The sequence below is a fragment of the Tremella mesenterica genome (genome assembly GCF_000271645.1).
Source record: "Tremella mesenterica DSM 1558 unplaced genomic scaffold TREMEscaffold_17, whole genome shotgun sequence".
Lineage (NCBI taxonomy): Eukaryota > Fungi > Basidiomycota > Tremellomycetes > Tremellales > Tremellaceae > Tremella > Tremella mesenterica.
In genome coordinates this window covers 118,355-137,228 of record NW_006711241.1, presented here as the reverse complement: position 1 = coordinate 137,228, position 18,874 = coordinate 118,355, and the positions used below count along the sequence as shown (strand labels likewise).

Genomic DNA, 18,874 nt, shown 5'->3' with positions numbered 1-18,874 from the left:
GAGTTGTTCTAGACTGCGTTTGTGAGCGATACTACTCCAGTGGAGGTGTCACAGAACGCTTCGACAGATAAGCTGAGTAAGGGACAGAGGGTGACGGGAGAGAAAAAGTGGCCAATAGAGGTTGTGAAGAGGATAGACGAATCGTTAAGGTCAAAACAACAACGCAGACCAGCCGCGAGTCAACAAGTGAGAGAAGGGAGAACAAGTAGAAGAAGTCAAGTCAGTAAAGATACTCCATGTCAGTCGGTGATACCTATCAAAGGAACCTTTGTCCTCACTCGTGTCCTTTCTCACCCCTCTTCGAGCGATGGGAACGAACCTCTTTGCTGTGAAGGGTGAAAAGAGTGAGAACTTTGGGTCGATTGAAACGAGGTCGCAGCCTGTTTGAAGTTGGGGGGTAGTGGTCCCTTTGTCCGGTGAAACGTTGAACTATTCCTTTGATGGGAGATTTTGAAAGGTCGGCGGGAGTCGGATTGAGGCATAATCGCCGAGTTGTTTTTCTCCATCACCTTCTTCACTCCTCGGGGCGTTCAAACTTGGGTATTCAGCTGTAGGGTCGTTGGTGTAAGGATAATAAGATAAACTTCCTTTCCTCATGAGATGGCCAGACCTAAAGTTTCTCACTCCATCCATCTGATCTCATTCCATTTGATTGACATTCCGCTACACGGGATAGATTGATATCAATGAGTTTGAGAAGAGAGTAATCACTTGCATGTCGACAAAATGCGATCGTGGCGTTAATGAAGCCCTTTATCTCACGTATTTCCTCCGACGTCTCAGCATACCATTCTGACTCATAAATTGAGGTCTTGTTCAGACCTTACGGTTCTTGGCCAGCGTTTGGAGGTCTGCAGGGGGATATTCGGCACCTTCAAGCGGTTGAGGGTTCTTACGATTGACAGGGGAAGCCATATCCCTTGAGATCAGTTTCGACTCGGTCATGCATGATTTGGTAATTTGAGACATGATGACAAGTGGAAAGAGGTAGGAAATCATGAGGATATAGGGAAGGTAATAGATGCTACACTCGTACTGACCTTCTCAACTCCACAAGAATAGTTTCGAGAGTAAAATCTCGTTTCCAATTTGCCAACGACGGGATACGAGAAAGGTCGACCTACAGTATCAGTATCAGCATTCGTCTACCATGTAAAAGATAGACAAGAGAAATGTGTGAGACTCGTGGGGGCTTCAGCGATATGTGAGGGAACGTGTTTGATGGGGTGAGAAGCATCACTCACCAACCCATTTTGCTGGTCTACACATGGTAAGTTGACTTTCGACTCGAACTTGACCAACGGTGGCAAGTCTATATGTCAGCTAGATCTTGAAAAGTGGACCAGATGAAATCTCACCTGGGTACTTATCTCCACAGTAAATGGATAAAGAGAAGATCCGATTTTCGTATGAGGAATGAGGGGGACCTAGAATAGTACCGTTCCATTCGTACATAGCCAAGTCATCGCCGTCCTATTTGTCAACTTGCTATACGTCTCAATTAATCATCTTGACTGTTGCTCTCATGATGAGATCTGCGTGATGACGGATGATGAGTTTGATGGGATATCCAGTCCATCGTGGTCGGCTGAGGATGAGGTCTACGAGAAGGGGGAAAGCTGTTGTCGTGTGAGGTGGATGATGCTTGACCTCACTTTGAGACCATAGGAACATGAACCATCTCCTATACCTTTTTCACCATGTTCCAGCTCTGACAAGAGTCTGAAACTACGAGGCACTATTTGTCAGCTTGCATGTCCTTCTTGACCCAGATTAGGCAAGTGGAAGTCCCCAAAGAAGAACAAGCAGGACGATGAGATTGACCTACCCTTGGCCATGATGCTATGTGTTCTGGATGTATTCTTATAAACGATTCTGATATCTTCTTGAATGAAGATGGAGAGATAACTAGTAAAAGTGATCAAACATGTAATGTCAAAAGAAGTAGATTAATGATAATGTTGTGATAAGAAGGAGAGGGAACGTTGCGAAGGAGACAACTACGGCGTCGATTTAGTCTCATCGCAACTTTGCATTCTTCATCTTCATTTTTCAAATTTCACTTGTTCCCACCACTACCGCATCTCCGTCAAAACACCTCGCATATGCATAAAAGTACCATGGTCAGAATTGGTACATTGATAGCTACCTTCTTGTACTTACAGATGCATACAAAAGCTCCTGTGGGAGATGTTTTTCTTCTCTGACAAACTGGACAATTTATTCAATGTTTGGGCGCAAAAAGTGCCACATTTACCTCCCCAACTGTAAGACAGTCAATTGAGGGATAGAGATGATGCATGTCACTATCTACTGCGTCTTATATTGTCAGATAAGGATGAAACCTCATAGAAAGAGAGAGAGAAAGACATATAGTGGAATGTGGTAGAAGGGAAGAAAAGGCTTCAACTTACTGTTCCACTAAGTACACCAACCCTTCAAGTAAGTTAGTTAATTTCGTCTCTTTTCTGCCAATACCCCTCCCAATACTTCATTGACCAGTCTCCAGAATGCTCAGATTGGATTATAGCACCGCATTCACCTCTTCAAGCTCCTCCAATGCATTTTCTGTAGATCAGGAGCAAGATGGAATCCAGTAAATCTAGGATGTCAGCAGTAGCCAGTCACAAATTGAGGTAGGATGATAGAACACATCTGACACAGAGAAGTGATAAGCAGAGTTGATGGAATCGTATGGAGAGGCGTGTGGATATTGAGGAGGGATGCACGCACAGTGACAGATGGCTGCATGGTCCAAGAAAGATGATTGAGATGTAGGATGTCAAATGAGAAATGAAGATGAAGAATGTAAAGTTGCGATGAGACTAAATCGACGCCGTAGACAACCCAAAATGTCATTAGATTCATTTCGTCATTCAACCTATACATACAGTACATTCCATAAACTACAATGACCTCAAAATTATGGTTATTACTAGCTATCCCTATCCTTCTCAAACTTCTAAAACGTCGTCCTCTCCCACCTAGAGAAGCTCAGCTCCCATTTGAACAAGAGAGGGTCCTTTTACTCGGTGCGAGTTCTGGGGTGGGAAGAGATCTAGCTTTGGTTTATGCCAAACGAGGTTCCAGAATGTGAGTTCTCTGATTTGTCTTTTCTACCATGTCTTGCTAGAAGGTCAGAGTGTGACGACAGATGTTTGGTAGCTAGACGACAGACCGAGTTGGAGAAGGTTAGAGAGGAATGTGTCGCCTTGGGATTAGACGCAGAGAAAGTGATCATGTTCGCTGGGGATGTTAGCAATACTTCAGATTTGATATCTATAAGGGATGTCATATACAATGGTGAGTTTAAACATTGCTTATGATACTTTGATCGTTCACTCTCTTCTCCATCTACCGTGCTCAGCTCTGCGATCGAACATATATTATCAGTTTTTGCAGATGATGGTCTTTTCTGAGGTAGAAGGTATGAGAAGTCAAGGGAGGCGAGCTAGTGAAGGAAGAATTGACGCTCATGCCCAGCTTGGGAAGGTCTTGATACTCTTCACATCCTCGCTGGTCTCCCATCCACTTTGACCCTACTAGGTCAAGCAGGAGTAGATCTCTCTCCCGTACCCTCTTCCCGGGCTTCTTACACCGGTATCAAACGAAGAGATTTTCATGTTGGAGGAGCTACTTTCCCCGATGTACCTGGTGGAATCCCAACGAAAGAAGGTTTGGATGTGGTAGCTGCAGACGCTAGAAAACTTAGTGAGGTCAATTACGTTGGAACTTTGTTAGCTCTGACTTGTTTTGTGAGTCTTCACTTCTTTACCTCCTTACCATTACTAGTTTCTCACCTCTTCCACTTTCAAGTGTCCTGTACTCAATCGACAAGAAACATCGCTGATTTCTCAGCTACCCTTATTATCAGCTACTTCTAAAAGTCCAGTGGTACATCATCTCTCTTCCGTTGCCGCTGGAATCACACCACCACATAGGGTCGTATATGGATCTACGAAAGGAGCAGCTTTGATAGCTATGGAAGCTGCTAGAGTGGAATGTGAAGGATGTGGTGTTAGATTTTTCAGTGAGTCCGACCTTTCTTCTCAACTAACCCCCCCCCCCCCCCCCCCCCCCTCCCCAGGAATGATCGATCGTTTATTATGGGTGCCCACAGGGAATATGAAGATGCTGCACTGAAGGAGTGGGGTGGGGAGGTGTATTGACGGATAGGTTTACTTCCTGGTACGATAAATAATGATTTCCGACTTAAACTTTCGACTTCTGGTCAACCAGGAAGGGATGAAACTAAGATGAGTTCAATTAAGAGTGGATTGGAATCTTTACTACTTTCTCCTGAAACGGGTTCGTCATCAATCCACTACTATCTACACTACCAAGTCTCAACTATCATACTATCACCCATCAACAAATATTTATCAATTCAACCATCCCTGAAAGCTAATCTTCAGTCGTCAAGACAATCTTCACTAATCTTTCCCTCAACCCAGCACCACAACCACTGATACCTTATCCACCTTTCTCATGGTTCCGTTCATTGGACGTACCACCCAACAGTACACAATATATTCCTTCTTTATACACTTGGGCGAAATTGATGACATTCACTCCTTTAGGATACCTTTATGTCGAACCTCGAGCGAGGGTAAAGTATGGTTTACCTAAGTGGTGAGATGGTGTAACAAAGTGTATGGTAACATTAAACATCTTATGCAAATATCTGTACATGCTGGACAACGACCTTACTTCACTTTCATCATGCGTGCAGTACAGGCATCTCCCTGAAAGCCTCTGCTCGCTAGTCAACTCACCTTGTGACTTCCTATTGTGGAGACAGAGTGGGGGGAGGGTGGGGAATAGACAAGGACACCCCTCCTCGGTTTCCTCTCTCCTTCATTCTCAATCTCATTCTTTCTACAACCTCCTAGACCGAAGGCATCCCCAATATTCAGATTAATACCAAAATCATCTCTTTACCCTGCTGGAGAACATATCCTCCCACACAAAGCACGATGATTCACGCCGTTCTCATTTTTAACACTCATGGTAAAGTGTCCACCTCTTTTCTAACCGTCTGACAATTTCTCAATCTCTTCAATCACTTCATCATCCCTTTCTCTTGCTCTTCCCCTCCCATCTCTTTCCTCAAACATCCAAAGATCGTTCCTATCATCTTGACGATGTATCTAGGCAAATCATTAACTCCCAGGTAAACCTCGTTTATCTAAATTCTATACACCTCTATCAGCTTTAATCCAACAATCTCTCATCTCACAAATATTCTCTCTCATCTCAGATAGACCCAGTGGTGTATGTAACTTCCTCGACGCTCCAGATCTAGTATTCCCCTCGCAAACGGGAACCAAAATTGGTTCTACTTTGGAAAGCCCATACGATGGTAAGACATCGTTTGAAAGTGTGAGAGGAAAGGGGAGAGAATCAGAAGGATCTTCAAGTGGGATAGGTGGGAAAGGGGAAGATGATACCAGAGTTATTTATCGACATTATGCTACTTTATATTTCGTGTGAGTTTTACTTTCTCTTCCAATCCCTCCTTAGATCCAATCCTTTTATCCCCCCAGATTCAACCCTTTTATCCTATGATGAGAGGTGGGATAACTCGGGATGGGTCAAAGAGTATCTTTTCAGACGAATGATTGAGCGGGATCTTGAAGGGAAAATATGATGGTGGGTCTTCAAGGAAACGTATGTCAGCCAATCTGTAATTGAAATTATGGTGAATGATTGCATGGAATACTCTGAAGATGATTGAAAGTAAAGCTGAAGTATAGGTTCGTAGTAGATGGAGCTGAGAGTGAATTGGGAATATTAGATTTGATACAAGTATGTATTTTCCTACATATCTCTCTAACTTCTCATCTCTCTTTTATCAAACTAATACCAATCTACAATCTTCTCCTCGCCCACCACCTTGAGTTTCTCGTCCTTGTGTCACAATCTAAGAACAAACAACCATCACCAAAGATGGACCTTTCTGATGAGTGGAGGGGAGAAACATTGTTGGATGTGTAAAGAAAAATTAGAGGTTATATGTTCTGACCAAAGAGGTTTTCGTAGAATCTTTAGATAGAGCATTCGAAAATGTTTGTGAACTTGATCTTATTTTTCATTTCGATGATGTTCACCATGTTTTAAGTGAGATCATACAAGGTGGTTTAGTATTAGAAACCAACATACATGAGATAACAGCTTGTGGTGAGTTGTTCCCTTCTACTTGTTCCCACCACACATACTTCAGTGTTTTGAGAAACAATCGTACTCCTACTTTCACCTCCGAAGATTCTTATCATTCACTCGGATGTTTGCTTAAACCCTTTTTTTTCTCAGAAATAAATCATCGGAAGAGAATCGTGTATACTCGAACCCCACTTCCACTGTCGTCAGGTGGCCGAGCATAAACAATTTATCTTGGACCATGTCGGAGAATCCAAAACTCCCAATCATATCATTATCTTCCCGAGAGAGAGACTATGTTTCTTGTTGAATAGGAAATCAACTCAATGGTCTGAGTCAAATGAACAAAAAAAAAAGGAGGAATTTTAGAATACTGATCAACAGCACAAAATTCATTACGAAATAGAAAAGCTTCATCAACATCATCAAACCCTCTCATACCTAGTTTATTAACCACACCTTCTTTCCGTCCTGGTAGATCTGATGGAGGGAAAGGTTGGTTATCCGTCATGGGTGTTTAAGTTTGATTGAATTATTTTCATACAACACATGAACAAATATTTACTTCATTACCAGATGGTCTGGTCTGATTATCAAATGTCAGATCTCAAATAAGACAATTTCACTTCAGTCAGAAAGTCCAAATTTGTTTCACTCATCATCACCAAATAAATCCCCATCGTTTGACTCTTCTCTTTGTTCTATCTCCTGACCATTTCTTTCCCCAACTTGTTGTGATAACAAGTTCGAATGTCCTTCATCATGTTCATTCTTCTCGTTGAGAAGCTCTCCTTGAGTCGGGTGGGTGGAAGAGGGAAAAGGAGTTAGAGATGAAGGTGGTAAAGCAGGTGAAAAAATAGGAGTTTGTACAGATAAATAATTTCTTTCATCTGCTTCATTTTCCATCCCATTATGAATTATCGGTGTTACTTGAGAGAACGTATTTCGTTCCATTCTCTGATCTTCAAGAGGTGTGGAGATAAATGGAGTACCATCTATTCCTTCCATGAGTGTATCAGGAACAGAGGGATGGACTAAAGGTGTTTCTCTTCCTTCTTTCATAGGAGATGATTTGAGAGTTGTGGGATGGTATGGTGTTCGAGGTTGAGATATAGAAGGTTTAAGTGGTGAACGGAAATTCCTTTCATATTTTTGAGTAGAATGTGTTTCGGGCTGGAATGTCAGTTGACTTCTAAATCTAGTTGTTGAGATTACTCACGGGGATGAAAGAAATCAAGTTTTGATCTAATAATCCTTGTTTGGAATATTCTAATATACTTTCTACGCATTCTCATCAATCAGCGTTTATCCCATTTATATACGGAAAGAAGTCATGATGTATGGATGAATACGATATACTTGAGGGAAAGGAGTGACGGGATGAACAAGACAACAAATAGGGTCGAGGAGGGGTTTGATTGAATGGGAGAAGCGAGAATAGGGAAAGAAAATATATATATATATATATAAAAGGAATAATTCAGTACGAGAGAGGGTACATGTAGAGAGAATTTCAGACAGAGGCAATGGAATAATAGGAGCAAGAGGTAAGAGAGATGATAACGAATAACGTACGTTTGACTATCTCTAAATCTTCCCCTTTCACCCCTACCTCCTCATCGAACTCTACTTCCAGATGAAATTTCCATCCGACTTCACCAGCCCAGGAGTAAGCTTTTGATAATGGGATTTCTTCCACGATGGATACAACGAGGATGAGTGCTGCAAATGCAATCACAGAAGCGGGGAAGAGGATACTGAGGGGAGTGAGGGAACTGAAGTTTTAGTTTACAGTTCGGCTTCTTCATTCATTCTGTGCCAAGTTGCCAGCCCCAAACAAACCCACCGCACCACCACCACCACCACCACCACCACCTGCCCCACCCCCTATCAGTACGCCTGGGGCAGAGGGGAGGAAGAAGTCCGTCGTCTGAGAGATGAATAAAAGTAAAAATGAGAATGAATGAATATCAAAAGAAGATCGCAAGGTTGGTGTTCGTTGTGTATATGAGGTATAAGAGAGGTAAAGAAAAGATGAAGGAAACGTACGTTTGGTTCAATATCGGCCAAGAAACTTCAGGTACGATTTCCTCCGTTGCTCTCAATTTTTCTTTTTGTACATGTCCATTCGATTCTTCATGTCCATCATTGTGCTCCCTCTTAAGCTCCTTCATATTACCCGACTCATCCTTGACACTGTTATTGATCGGTTCCATCAAAGTATGATTTATATCTTCCTCTGACTTGGGCAAGGTTTCAAAGATAGAATCGGTATTTTGAGATACATCAGGACGAGTGGTCGTTCCGGCAGATAAAGGATCCAAAACCATAGGAATGTCGTCTTGCTGGTTTTCCGGTACTTGTATCATGATCTCCATGGTTTCTTTTACGACAGGAATTTCGGTCGGATGATTATCAAGGAAAGAAGAAGATGTTCGAGGAAGACGTAAATTGTCTAAACCTCTCGTAGCATACCATAAAACGACCCAAGGTTGTTCTATATCCATATCAAAACATAATGTCTCGAGAACGATTTCTTCACATGATAAAATATCTTTTTCCCATCGACGATATTCTCTTGAAGGTGGGATCTGGCAATGTCATTCAAGTATTCGTAATTGAGAAGACGATGAAGTCGTACGGAGATGCGATGAAAAATTGATGGCGGTATGAGGAGAACATGGGCAATGGGGGTTTAGAAAGGAAATTTGAATAGAAGAAAACACTCACATCATTCTCTTCATTAGGATGCCAAGCTCCATGTTCATCACCATCGAATTTGACCAAACAAGCATTACAGATGTATCGTAATTTGCATGGTTCTTCTTCTATCTTGCTAGCGAGGAATAACAATGTGGGAGCTATGACCTGTAAGATTAGTTAAGCCATTGATCCTTCATAGTTGTCACATATCACACACCAGAGATATAGTTGACACATGCCCCAAATCAAAGATGATACTTTGATAACGGATGGGATGAGAAGAAAGTACGAGTATGACTCACCTGTTCTGGAAAGTCTTGAAGTGATCTTCGCATGTAAAATCTATGGACGAGAGTAGATGCTACTGAAACCACACCTCTACCTTGTGGCCATTCCCTACATCTCAGCGAGCTTTCCTCGGTTATTGAATGATACCTCTCAGCTCATGTCTGCTATATCTTGGCAACTAGCAGCCGGCGGCTAGCTGCTGAGTGCTGAACTCTGGAGGGTGGTTAGGAGAGGGGGGAGGAGGTAAGAAGGGGAGGGAAGACACTCACATCTGAGCTCTGGCAGCGAGACTACGAATATACTCGACGGTGGTTTTCCGTCTTTTCAACTCTTGTTCATATGTCATACCTTCATCTTGAGAAGGTGTTTGATGTAACGCCCGAGGTGAGAATAACCATTGTTGATCTGCCCCACTCAATGTTCTCATCTTTGAACGAGATGACAAAGTAAAAGTGTTGAACGTGAAGGGAGGTTTCATACTGACATGATCGATATCACACTGCATGCGACATGCTACCTCTCACAGGATCACAGTACTGCTTTGCGACTGGGGTCACAAAGTCAAACAGTGACTTTAGCCTTCATCCCTGCGTATGCTCCTCCCGCCCCTCCCTCACCGCCGGCCGCCGTTCTCACATTCAGCGACGATGTTCAGTATGGCAGCAGACAGACCTTGTGACATCGCAGATCGCTGACCGCTGACCGGTCGAAGTCCGGGCTTTCAAGCACGAAACAACAAACAAATGCTCATGTATATGAATCGGACCACAGTATGTCCCATCCCCAACCGTTATGTAGCCGCCTTCGCTTATACTCCTGATCAGTTGTTCGTCATTCACAGACTAAAGATGTTTCTTCGGAGACGAATGCAGAGACGATCGAGACAAGGGATGCCTTCGGCGTTACGGAGTTACGACCGAAATAACAATGTGGCGTTACCCTCCAGCGACGACTCGGTTGCAAAATGACAGTCGAATTTCCAACTTTTTCATGACCATTCCCCTACTGCGTCACCTCTGCCCATACACAACTACAACTCTACGTCCTCGTCAGCACACTCTTATCAAACTCGCTCCACGTCGCAGAATGACGTCCCACGCTTCCGTCTCTCAACCCTCCACATTGGCTCAACCAATCAACAAATCCGCTCATGCCTTTGACAAGGTCATGTTGGATGCCATGTTGGCAAGGAGGTTCTTCTTCGCACCTGCTTTCGAGATCTACGGTGGTGAGTGGGATCTACACAGAGCATTCTACCCGTGTCTACAGCTACATCAAGTGCAGCTGTCAGCTCACCACAAGTTCATCCTCCTACACTAGTATTCACCGAAGGCCCGTGCTGATCACCAGGTGTCGCTGGGCTGTATGATTACGGTCCCACCGGTTCAGCCTTACAGGCTAACATATTGGACGCTTGGAGAAAACATTATATAATCGAAGAAGACATGTTGGAATTAGACACCACCATCATGACTCTATCTGATGTGCTCAAAACTTCTGGTCACGTGGACAAGTGAGTGTCATCAGTTTTGTCTCTCCTGGAATCTTCCGTCTGTATGATACTGTATGTAGAATGTGAAGCTAATCCCAGATTTGCCGACTGGATGTGTAAAGACGTTCAAACGGGAGAAATATTCCGAGCGGATCATCTCGTCGAAGCTGTCCTTGAGGCTAGGTTGAAAGGCGACAAAGAAGCTCGTGGTGTCAAAGAAGAAGTCGAAGTGGAGGAAGACGATAAGAAGAAAAAAAGGAAGAAAAACGTCAAAACTGTGGCTGTGAAGTTAGATGATGAGGTTGTAGCGGAGTATGAAAGTCTCCTCGCACAAATCGACAATTACACCGGACCAGAATTAGGCGAGCTTATACGGAAACACAAGATCGTCAATCCCAGTACGGGGAATGAAATGACAGAGCCGGTGGAATTCAACTTGATGTTCGAGAGTAACATTGGTCCCACCGGGCAGATCAAAGGGTCAGTCCAGTAAGACCCACAGGAATATCCGGATAAGCTGACATCGTAGCTACCTTCGACCGGAAACAGCTCAGGGACATTTTGTCAATTTCGCGAGGTTATTGGAATTCAATAATGGTCGTGTGCCTTTTGCCTCCGCACAGATCGGTAGAAGTTTCAGGAACGAAATCGCACCTAGACAAGGTCTACTCCGTGTCCGGTATGTTCACCCCTTATCTTTGGTCTCACGTTAACCAAAAAGTGAGTTCACAATGGCGGAAATCGAGCATTATGTCGATCCTCTCGACAAACGACATGCCCGGTTTGCAGAAGTGAAAGATGTCAAACTTGCTCTTCTCCCCAAAAATGTTCAAAGTGAGGGGAAAACGGATATTACGCATATGTCAGTTGGAGAAGCTGTGGCTCAGGTGATTTCACCCTCTTCAGAGTAGGCCGAGGGCTGACTTGGTACAGAAAATCATCGACAATGAGACGTTGGGGTATTTCCTGGGCAGGACACAATTATTCTTGATTAAAATCGGTATTGATCCCGAGAGATTGAGATGTAGACAGCATATGGCGAATGAGATGGCTCATTATGCGGCGGTGAGTCGAATGCTTCAGCTTTACTTCGTTCTCACTATCATCTGTGTGGTTTCTATGGTATTTGTGAATGAAGCAGGGCTGATCGGAAGGACTGCTGGGACTTTGAAATTCAATCGTCTTACGGGTGGATCGAATGCGTCGGATGTGCCGACAGATCAGCGTACGATCTCACCGTTCATTCCGTCCGGACTAAACAACCTTTACGAGTCCAAGTGAAACTTGATCAACCTCGGGTGGTGGAGAAATTGGAATGTACCTTTGACGCTAAAGCATTCGGGATGAAGTTCAAGAAAGAAGCTGGGATGTTGAAGGAGACCTTGGCGGGTATGGATAGGGATCGATTGCAATGCGTGAAGGATGAGCTGGAAACGGGGTGAGTCCTCTTCTCTTCCGTTAAATAACAACCCGACGTTGTCACAGTGAAAGAAAATTGCTGATTGGTAGTGTGGCATCGGTTAAAGGGACCGACGGGAAGTCATATGAGATCAGCTCTGAGTTATTAAAGATCGAACCTGTCATCGTGACAGAGCATGGTGAGTCTCATAATTTTGATATCTTCACATGATGTGTCACTGACGGGAAGTGCGCGAGTTCACTCCTAATGTCATTGAACCTTCCTTCGGTATCGGCAGAATACTTTACTCTCTCCTCGAACATAGTTATTGGGCTAGGGAAGCAGACAAAGCTAGGGTGGTCTTGTCTCTCCCGTCGTTAGTCGCGCCTATCAAATGTTTGATCGTCACCATCTCACAAGATCCTCAACTTCGAACACTCATCCATGATATCTGTAAGTGCACCATCCTAACATCTACCACTTTTATATCTGCATGCACCTGTGACGCAAAGCTGATCTCAGCCCATAAAATGAGAAAACTTGGCATTGCTAGCCGAGTAGACGACTCTTCCGCTTCCATCGGTAAGAAATACGCTCGTAATGACGAACTGGGTACGCCGTTCGGATGTACAGTCGATTTCGCCTCTCTGCAAAAAGGAACGATGACTCTACGTGAGCGTGATTCGACTTCGCAATTGATCGGACCTATCGACACCGTTATCGACGTGGTGGATCGATTGGTGAAGGGAACTATTGATTGGCAAGGGGCTACAGAGGTGTTGGAGACGTATAGTGGTGTGCAGGATGTTGAATAAGGAGTAAGAGTACAGATTGTAAAGTGTATAGTGTGTGTAATTCATTGGATCATTAATCAAATCTTTTGACACCCTGCCCAACTCATCGATCGAAGACACATTCGTGTCATGACTCATTCATGCATCGTGTCATACGTTCCTAGCTCCAATCCTATACTTTCCACCACTGATCCCGATGGCTCGATCTTCTGTGCTTCCGGTCCTCTCTTCGAGAAATATCGTCCCGAACTCGGCACCAACAATAATCAACCGTAGACTAAATCCGGCTCTCGTATAGACCTGACCGGCGTAGATGATGTCTCCTGCCGTGTCATCCAAGACAAGATATCAAGTGTGTGTTTCTCTAGATCTTCATCAGGAGGTGGACCGTATTGCGAGATGGCAAAGCTGTACTCTCTCCCAAAGTTCTCCTTGGCATAGAGAAGCACGGCATCATGTAAGGCATCTGAACCAACTTTAACCTCGAAATAGACTCGTTCGAGCGTTTCTGGCGTTTGAGACTCGATCCGACCATCCTCAATGAACTTTACCAGGAAGGTGCACATTTGCGGAGCCGCAGCTGCCGCAACTTGTGCAACAGAGTGAGGATGAGTTTCTTCAGAGTCGTCATCTGGCAGTTCCTCAGTTTCAACAATTACCATTCCTTCGCCAGATTGGCCTTCGGCAGTTTTGTGGGGGAGAAATTGATTATAAAATTGATCTCTTTCGTATTCCGTCACTGTCAATTCGGGTAAGTGTAGGGTTCCTAGTATCGTTGCTAATAACGAAACTTTGGCGGTATTGAACATCTTCAAGCCCATCGTCAAGCGGCTGATGTCAGCTATCGTTGCAGGTCGGTGCGTAGCGTCGTAGAATATAGTGTCCAAGGTACCGGCAGCTACATAGGCGCGAAAACCGGCATGCTTGGTATCCAACTCGGGATCGGGCTGAAACTCCATGTTGTCTCAATACTAAATATCAAAAGTTGAGAAGGACAGGGGATATTCAGTTCAAGCGGGGACCTTCTTCCCCATATAAATAGGGCCAGGATTGGTTTGCCTCCGGAGATCGGACATCCTGGAGATAGAGATATATACGTCATATCGTGAGTTCTATACAACTCCGAAAGAAGCAAGTTCAAAGGTCGTTCTTGCGCATCTCCGAGAGTATCGGAGATGTATCAACTCCGTCGCCGTCGAGACGAAAGACAGAGAGGATGATCTTAATAAGTGACGTCATGAGAATTTAAGATATTTCATGAAGATAATCTCTTTCCTTATCAATCGTTTCTCCGCTCCCAAACCTCCCACGATATCTTACAACCCTTCATCCATGTCTCACCATCCTAATGTCATGTCCGACTCAATTCATCGGACACTCGGACAAACGGGCATCTGATCTTTCCATTCTTCTTCCAAGTTTTGCTCATCAAGATATGAGTAAATGACCTCATCGACTACATAGCCTACGTAGACCAAAAACCCCGTCACATATTTGCACCGCATCGTTCGGATCATGAACCGGGTTTTAGGGTAGTACAGTATATTCTCTAACGGCACGGGCTAAGATATGTTAGTGATGGTAACCTTGGTAACCATTACATATCATCATGAAACATCAGAGCCACGACAATGATTCATGATCCAGGAGGTGTCCCCGAGTTTTGGGTTTCGATCACGACCGGTACTTAGGAACGCGACGATCTGCGACGAAGTGAGGAAGGGGAAATGATGTGCCTCAAAACGGTCGGATACATGTTCCCATGAAAGGAGGTTTAGGACAAAAACAAGTAGCTAGCGGTTCCTATGACCAGGTAAAGTTATCCCTCGGAACGGCGACGTGAATGGTTAGGCCTAACTTTACCAACGGCATCCGACCTCAAAAGAGATGTGATCCTTTTTCGTCATCACCAAGTCATGAATCAACTGCTTCAAAGTATCTGAGTTCATATCATTCCTCCATCTTGGACTACATCTCATCATCTGTTGAACCCTCATTACCGCTCTCTCCTTCACTTGGGATTCCTTCATTATAATAATCGATTGCAGTACGTGGCTCTACTGCGCTCTTAGGACCATCACCTGATGGTCCACTCTGGAACGATTGCTGTATTCGTTTCAGCCTACTATAAGCATAATCTTCCATCGACTCATCTGGCTTCTTGTCAATGATACAGAGAGCTTTACCATAATATTCAGAGTACCATTTTTCAACGGTTATCATGGCATGGTGGTGGAAACCAGCCGAACTGGTTTGAATCCTGTGACATACCATACGAAGCGTTTCGACGATAGCAGCCTTGGTAAATTGTTCATCATTCCAAACCAGTGGTCCTGACATGATGGCGTCCATGCAAACTCTGCTGATCAATATTGGGGGTTGTTCACCTGAATCCATTTTGTTTTTATCGGTGAGCACAATGTCAATTGTGCCATGTTCAAGTTGTGAGCCCAGCTGTTTAAAGTCATCTGAGATCCTTTCAAACAACTTCCTTTTTTGTTCTCTATAAGTTTCAAGATGAATCAACAAAGTGGTAACAGTTCCTGGTACCGATAGGCTCAATGTGGAGAAGAATCTTCCTATTGACTCCGCAGCGAGATACAAGGGGCAAAGAAGATGTCTTTTGAAGTGATCAGTTTCTGTGAAATGAGGTGAGTAGTAGTAGCTAAAATCATCTTGATTGGTCATAATGTCTCTGTGATTTGTCTAGAGAGAAAGTAAGATTATGAAGCAGATGAAGAAGGCGGGGGAGGTATGCGGGAGACTTATAAATCGTAGAGGATCAGAGTTCGGGAGAAAGTGTCTTCCGCCGATCGTGGAAGAGTAATTCGCGCACAATACGTTTCTGATTATGGCACAATCCCGTGACCAGCACGTGACTTTTTGATAAGGAAAAATACCACGTGTACTAATGCACGGATCTCCCTTCCACCGACCAGGACACCGGTCAAAGTTTATGAACCTGTCTTTTTTTTTTCCTGTTCAATATTCATAATGCATTTCCTATAAAAATAGTATAGATGTGTAGAGAAGATCTGTCTCTATCAGTCATGAAAGAGTTTGAGTCAAATACATGAATACTCACGGAGATACATCGATCCTCCTTCCACCCTCCTGTCCACCGGTTCAATCCTGTTGTCCTGGCCTATACTCAGCAGGGGGGAATTCCTGTCTCATACCACCGTGCCTAGCCTCTAGGACAGTCCTTTCTGCGAAGTTTGAGCCATTTCCAGGTCCTTCTTGAACATAGGGTGGCGGGTACACAGGTGGATAAAAGGTAGGTGGAAAATTCGAATAATTCGACACAGGAGGGTATGTAGGTGGCCTCTGGTACCAATTAGAGGGGCCAGGAGCTTCTGGGACGAAGTGGGGAGAAGGGTGGAAGGGATAAGGATGATATTGAGGTATTATCTGCATAAATCAGCCAAGAACTTTCATGGAGCAACCAGCAGAAGTGGTAGGACAGATTTCAATGAAGTGCGTACCTGTAGGCCTGTCCCCATTGTCTCTGAGGCTGTTCTCGCCATCAAAGAGGCTCTCCCCGTCATCAGAGACTCTGTCATCATTGCAGAAGGCCTCTCCATCATCCTTTCGCTGTTATTTCGACCCTCAGCTTCAATTCGAGCTAATAACTCTTGTTCTCTCGCAGCCACTGCTTTTTTGGCTGCACACATGTAGGTACTTGCATGTCGCTTGGTACAGAGGTCACATTTAGGGGGGGGGGGGGCGAGAAGGAGCAGATTGTTCGCTCTGTGTGAGAATTCGACCTGTAGAAGCCCGTGGTGGACCATTATTTGAGGTTTTTGAGGCTCTAGATCGTTTCAGAGGGGGTGGAGCAGTAGAGGGTGGCCCAGGAGGTGTGAACATTGGTGTAGGACGAACTACAGTGATTCCTGAGGCTTGGGTAGCAGGCTGAGAAGGGGGAAACTGTGATGCAGAGGCCCGAATGGCCTGACGAGCCCGAAGGCCAAGGTTGATAGGTGGATCAAGGACAAAACGATCTGAAGACGAATTCCTGGCCTCAAATTCATCGTCAAGTCGGTAAACACCTGTGGCCCGAAAAGCAGTGGCTTGAGTTCTTGAATTCGTGTCTTCAAGAAGCTTTTCGAAGCCACGGTGTGGTAGCAACCTCCAATGACGATGTATCTTGTCGATCGTGAGTACCCCATCTTGCTTAATGATATCAACCAATGTATGAGCACATGGTAGCCCCATTGAGTCGAAAAATCGTCCTGAGCAGTGAGAAGACGGGTTCGGGTGTGTGAGAAGTTTGCTAGCAAGTCGAATTTGATGCTCTAACTCGGTAACAGCAGTTTTTGAGACGTCTCTGCGAATAATACTGAGTACTCTGTCACCAATAGCACTTCTAATCCTTTGCTGACCGTTTTCTAATGTAATTCGATCCCACTGTTTCTCCAGGAATCGGTGTGTCTTTAAAACAGCATGCCAGAGGGTACCCGTATGAGTCTCTAGGTACTCTTTTAATGCTCGATGTTCACCCTCATTGCGAGAAGTCGTGTGCTGTCCAAGATTACGATTTCTGTTGGTAAAAGCGTGGGCCCATTTCTCCTTCGAAGTAAGTAGTCGTTCGAGGTATCGAATTACTGGGCCATGAGCAGGTAAACAGTACTTCTCTCGCATTTTGTCCATCCCCTGCTGAAGTTTGAATTCGTCTTTTGCTTCTACCACTTCTCTCATCCACATATCACCAAACTCTGACCTTGCTCTGACAGGATCCTCTTCGTCTTTAAAGCATTTAGACTGATCACATGTGTGTTTAACGTTTTCCCGTAGATGCCATGTGCAGAATTGTTGTTTTACATTGGGGAGGTGGTTTCGAAGGGCGTTGGCTAATGCTACTTCTCTGTCGGTTATAACGACTTGAATTCGATGATTTAGTGGTCCCATTAGATCGAGAAAAGCTTTGAGAGTAATGTCGTACCAATCTGTTGTCTCTCGATCGAGAAAAGCAATGGCTGCAGTAAAGGTGAGGTTTGTTGCTGTTGAACCAGTGATATGAAGCATAGGTCGACGATAACGATTGGTTCGATATGTGCAGTCCATCATGAGGACAGTGGGGTATTGGTGGAGTAACGCCCGAGCCTTTTCAGTCGTATAAACTAACCCCAAAGTTTCGTGGTGGCTATTAACTAATCCTTTAAAAAGTCGTTTCTCCTTCTCTAACATTAAAAACAAGCTTTCAGTCACACTTCTTCCTTCTTGTCTGTTCTTCTCATACCGAGCCTTGAAATTATTTACATCGATAGGGGTCAGGAGAGGTTTATCGGGATGTTTGTTAAGAAGATCGATGATCTGGTGGGGCTTTAGGCCTTGATCAATGTAGTCCTGCAATAACCTATTTGTCACAGGGTTGCTTCTTCGTTAACTTCCTACGACCGACGGCCAATAACTTCGTGGGCTTCGACCTTTACCAACTTCGTTGTTCGAGATATGAAATAGGTGACAATAACTTCTGGGTGTAATAACTTCGTACTTTACTAACTTCTATCACTAAGACAACAACCAGAGATCGTCAAAGATCTCTGGGAACTTCGGCCCTTAAGTACTTCGTCCTTCCCTAACTTCGTCAACGCAGAACTTCGTTCAACCCGACGTCCCGAGCTTCGTACCTCACGAACTTCGTCCCCGACGAAGTTCGTGCCTTCCTAACTTCGTATCCTCCTAACTTCGTATCTCCCTAACTTCATATCTTCCTAACTTCGTATCCCCCTAAGTTCCTACATGACTAACTTCGTCCTCGACGAAGTTAGCCTCCTAATACCCTCGTGGGTGGTGAAGTTCATGCGAACTGGGTCGTTGATGGCGAACTGATGTCCAAAGGAACTTCGTTTGATGGGAAAGGATAATGTCACGCGGCGCCGCGTGACAGTCGCCCCCTCCTTGAGCGCGAACGTCCTCGTGAGCGAACATCAACGCCGAAAAGAACAAAACAACTCAGCATGAAGTTCGGTTCTCACCCTTCTCCTCAAACCAACTTCCTGACAATGTAATTCCCGTAATGAAATTCCAGGAAAATCT

At 44.4% G+C, this 18,874-nt stretch overlaps 7 protein-coding genes across 7 annotated transcripts; 3 read left to right on the top strand and 4 right to left on the bottom strand.

Annotated features, from left to right (window-relative positions):
- Positions 1-816: 816 nt before the first annotated feature.
- Positions 817-1,838, bottom strand: TREMEDRAFT_70310 (uncharacterized protein; the record flags this gene model as incomplete). Its single annotated transcript, XM_007008025.1, has 6 exons — positions 817-919; positions 1,041-1,120; positions 1,245-1,312; positions 1,359-1,473; positions 1,656-1,738; positions 1,829-1,838. The coding sequence occupies 6 exons, from the start codon at positions 1,836-1,838 to the stop codon at positions 817-819; spliced, it is 459 nt and encodes a 152-aa protein (XP_007008087.1).
- Positions 1,839-2,911: 1,073 nt separating this feature from the next.
- On the top strand, positions 2,912-4,636 carry TREMEDRAFT_35473 (uncharacterized protein; the record flags this gene model as incomplete). The annotated part of the gene is made up of 6 exons (XM_007007932.1): positions 2,912-3,093; positions 3,155-3,303; positions 3,484-3,755; positions 3,859-4,030; positions 4,177-4,308; positions 4,416-4,636. 6 exons carry the CDS (start codon positions 2,912-2,914, stop codon positions 4,634-4,636), a joined length of 1,128 nt encoding a protein of 375 aa, XP_007007994.1.
- A 340-nt stretch (positions 4,637-4,976) lies between these two features.
- TREMEDRAFT_70308 (uncharacterized protein) lies at positions 4,977-6,680 on the top strand (the record flags this gene model as incomplete). Its single annotated transcript, XM_007008024.1, has 5 exons — positions 4,977-5,010; positions 5,174-5,489; positions 5,757-5,808; positions 6,033-6,180; positions 6,544-6,680. The coding sequence occupies 5 exons, from the start codon at positions 4,977-4,979 to the stop codon at positions 6,678-6,680; spliced, it is 687 nt and encodes a 228-aa protein (XP_007008086.1).
- Positions 6,681-7,357: 677 nt separating this feature from the next.
- On the bottom strand, positions 7,358-9,577 carry TREMEDRAFT_35438 (uncharacterized protein; the record flags this gene model as incomplete). The annotated part of the gene is made up of 7 exons (XM_007007928.1): positions 7,358-7,449; positions 7,735-7,934; positions 8,209-8,312; positions 8,553-8,750; positions 8,890-9,027; positions 9,165-9,297; positions 9,420-9,577. 7 exons carry the CDS (start codon positions 9,575-9,577, stop codon positions 7,358-7,360), a joined length of 1,023 nt encoding a protein of 340 aa, XP_007007990.1.
- Positions 9,578-10,236: 659 nt separating this feature from the next.
- On the top strand, positions 10,237-12,924 carry TREMEDRAFT_45889 (uncharacterized protein; the record flags this gene model as incomplete). The annotated part of the gene is made up of 10 exons (XM_007007960.1): positions 10,237-10,378; positions 10,501-10,663; positions 10,742-11,122; positions 11,172-11,321; positions 11,364-11,529; positions 11,576-11,707; positions 11,797-12,080; positions 12,152-12,240; positions 12,291-12,494; positions 12,564-12,924. The coding sequence occupies 10 exons, from the start codon at positions 10,237-10,239 to the stop codon at positions 12,854-12,856; spliced, it is 2,004 nt and encodes a 667-aa protein (XP_007008022.1). The 3' UTR covers positions 12,857-12,924.
- A 177-nt stretch (positions 12,925-13,101) lies between these two features.
- Positions 13,102-13,794, bottom strand: TREMEDRAFT_65883 (uncharacterized protein; the record flags this gene model as incomplete). The annotated part of the gene is made up of 1 exon (XM_007007986.1): positions 13,102-13,794. One exon carries the CDS (start codon positions 13,792-13,794, stop codon positions 13,102-13,104), a length of 693 nt encoding a protein of 230 aa, XP_007008048.1.
- Positions 13,795-14,803: 1,009 nt separating this feature from the next.
- On the bottom strand, positions 14,804-15,175 carry TREMEDRAFT_65882 (uncharacterized protein; the record flags this gene model as incomplete). The annotated part of the gene is made up of 2 exons (XM_007007985.1): positions 14,804-14,916; positions 14,962-15,175. 2 exons carry the CDS (start codon positions 15,173-15,175, stop codon positions 14,804-14,806), a joined length of 327 nt encoding a protein of 108 aa, XP_007008047.1.
- Between the last annotated feature and the right edge of the window lie 3,699 nt (positions 15,176-18,874).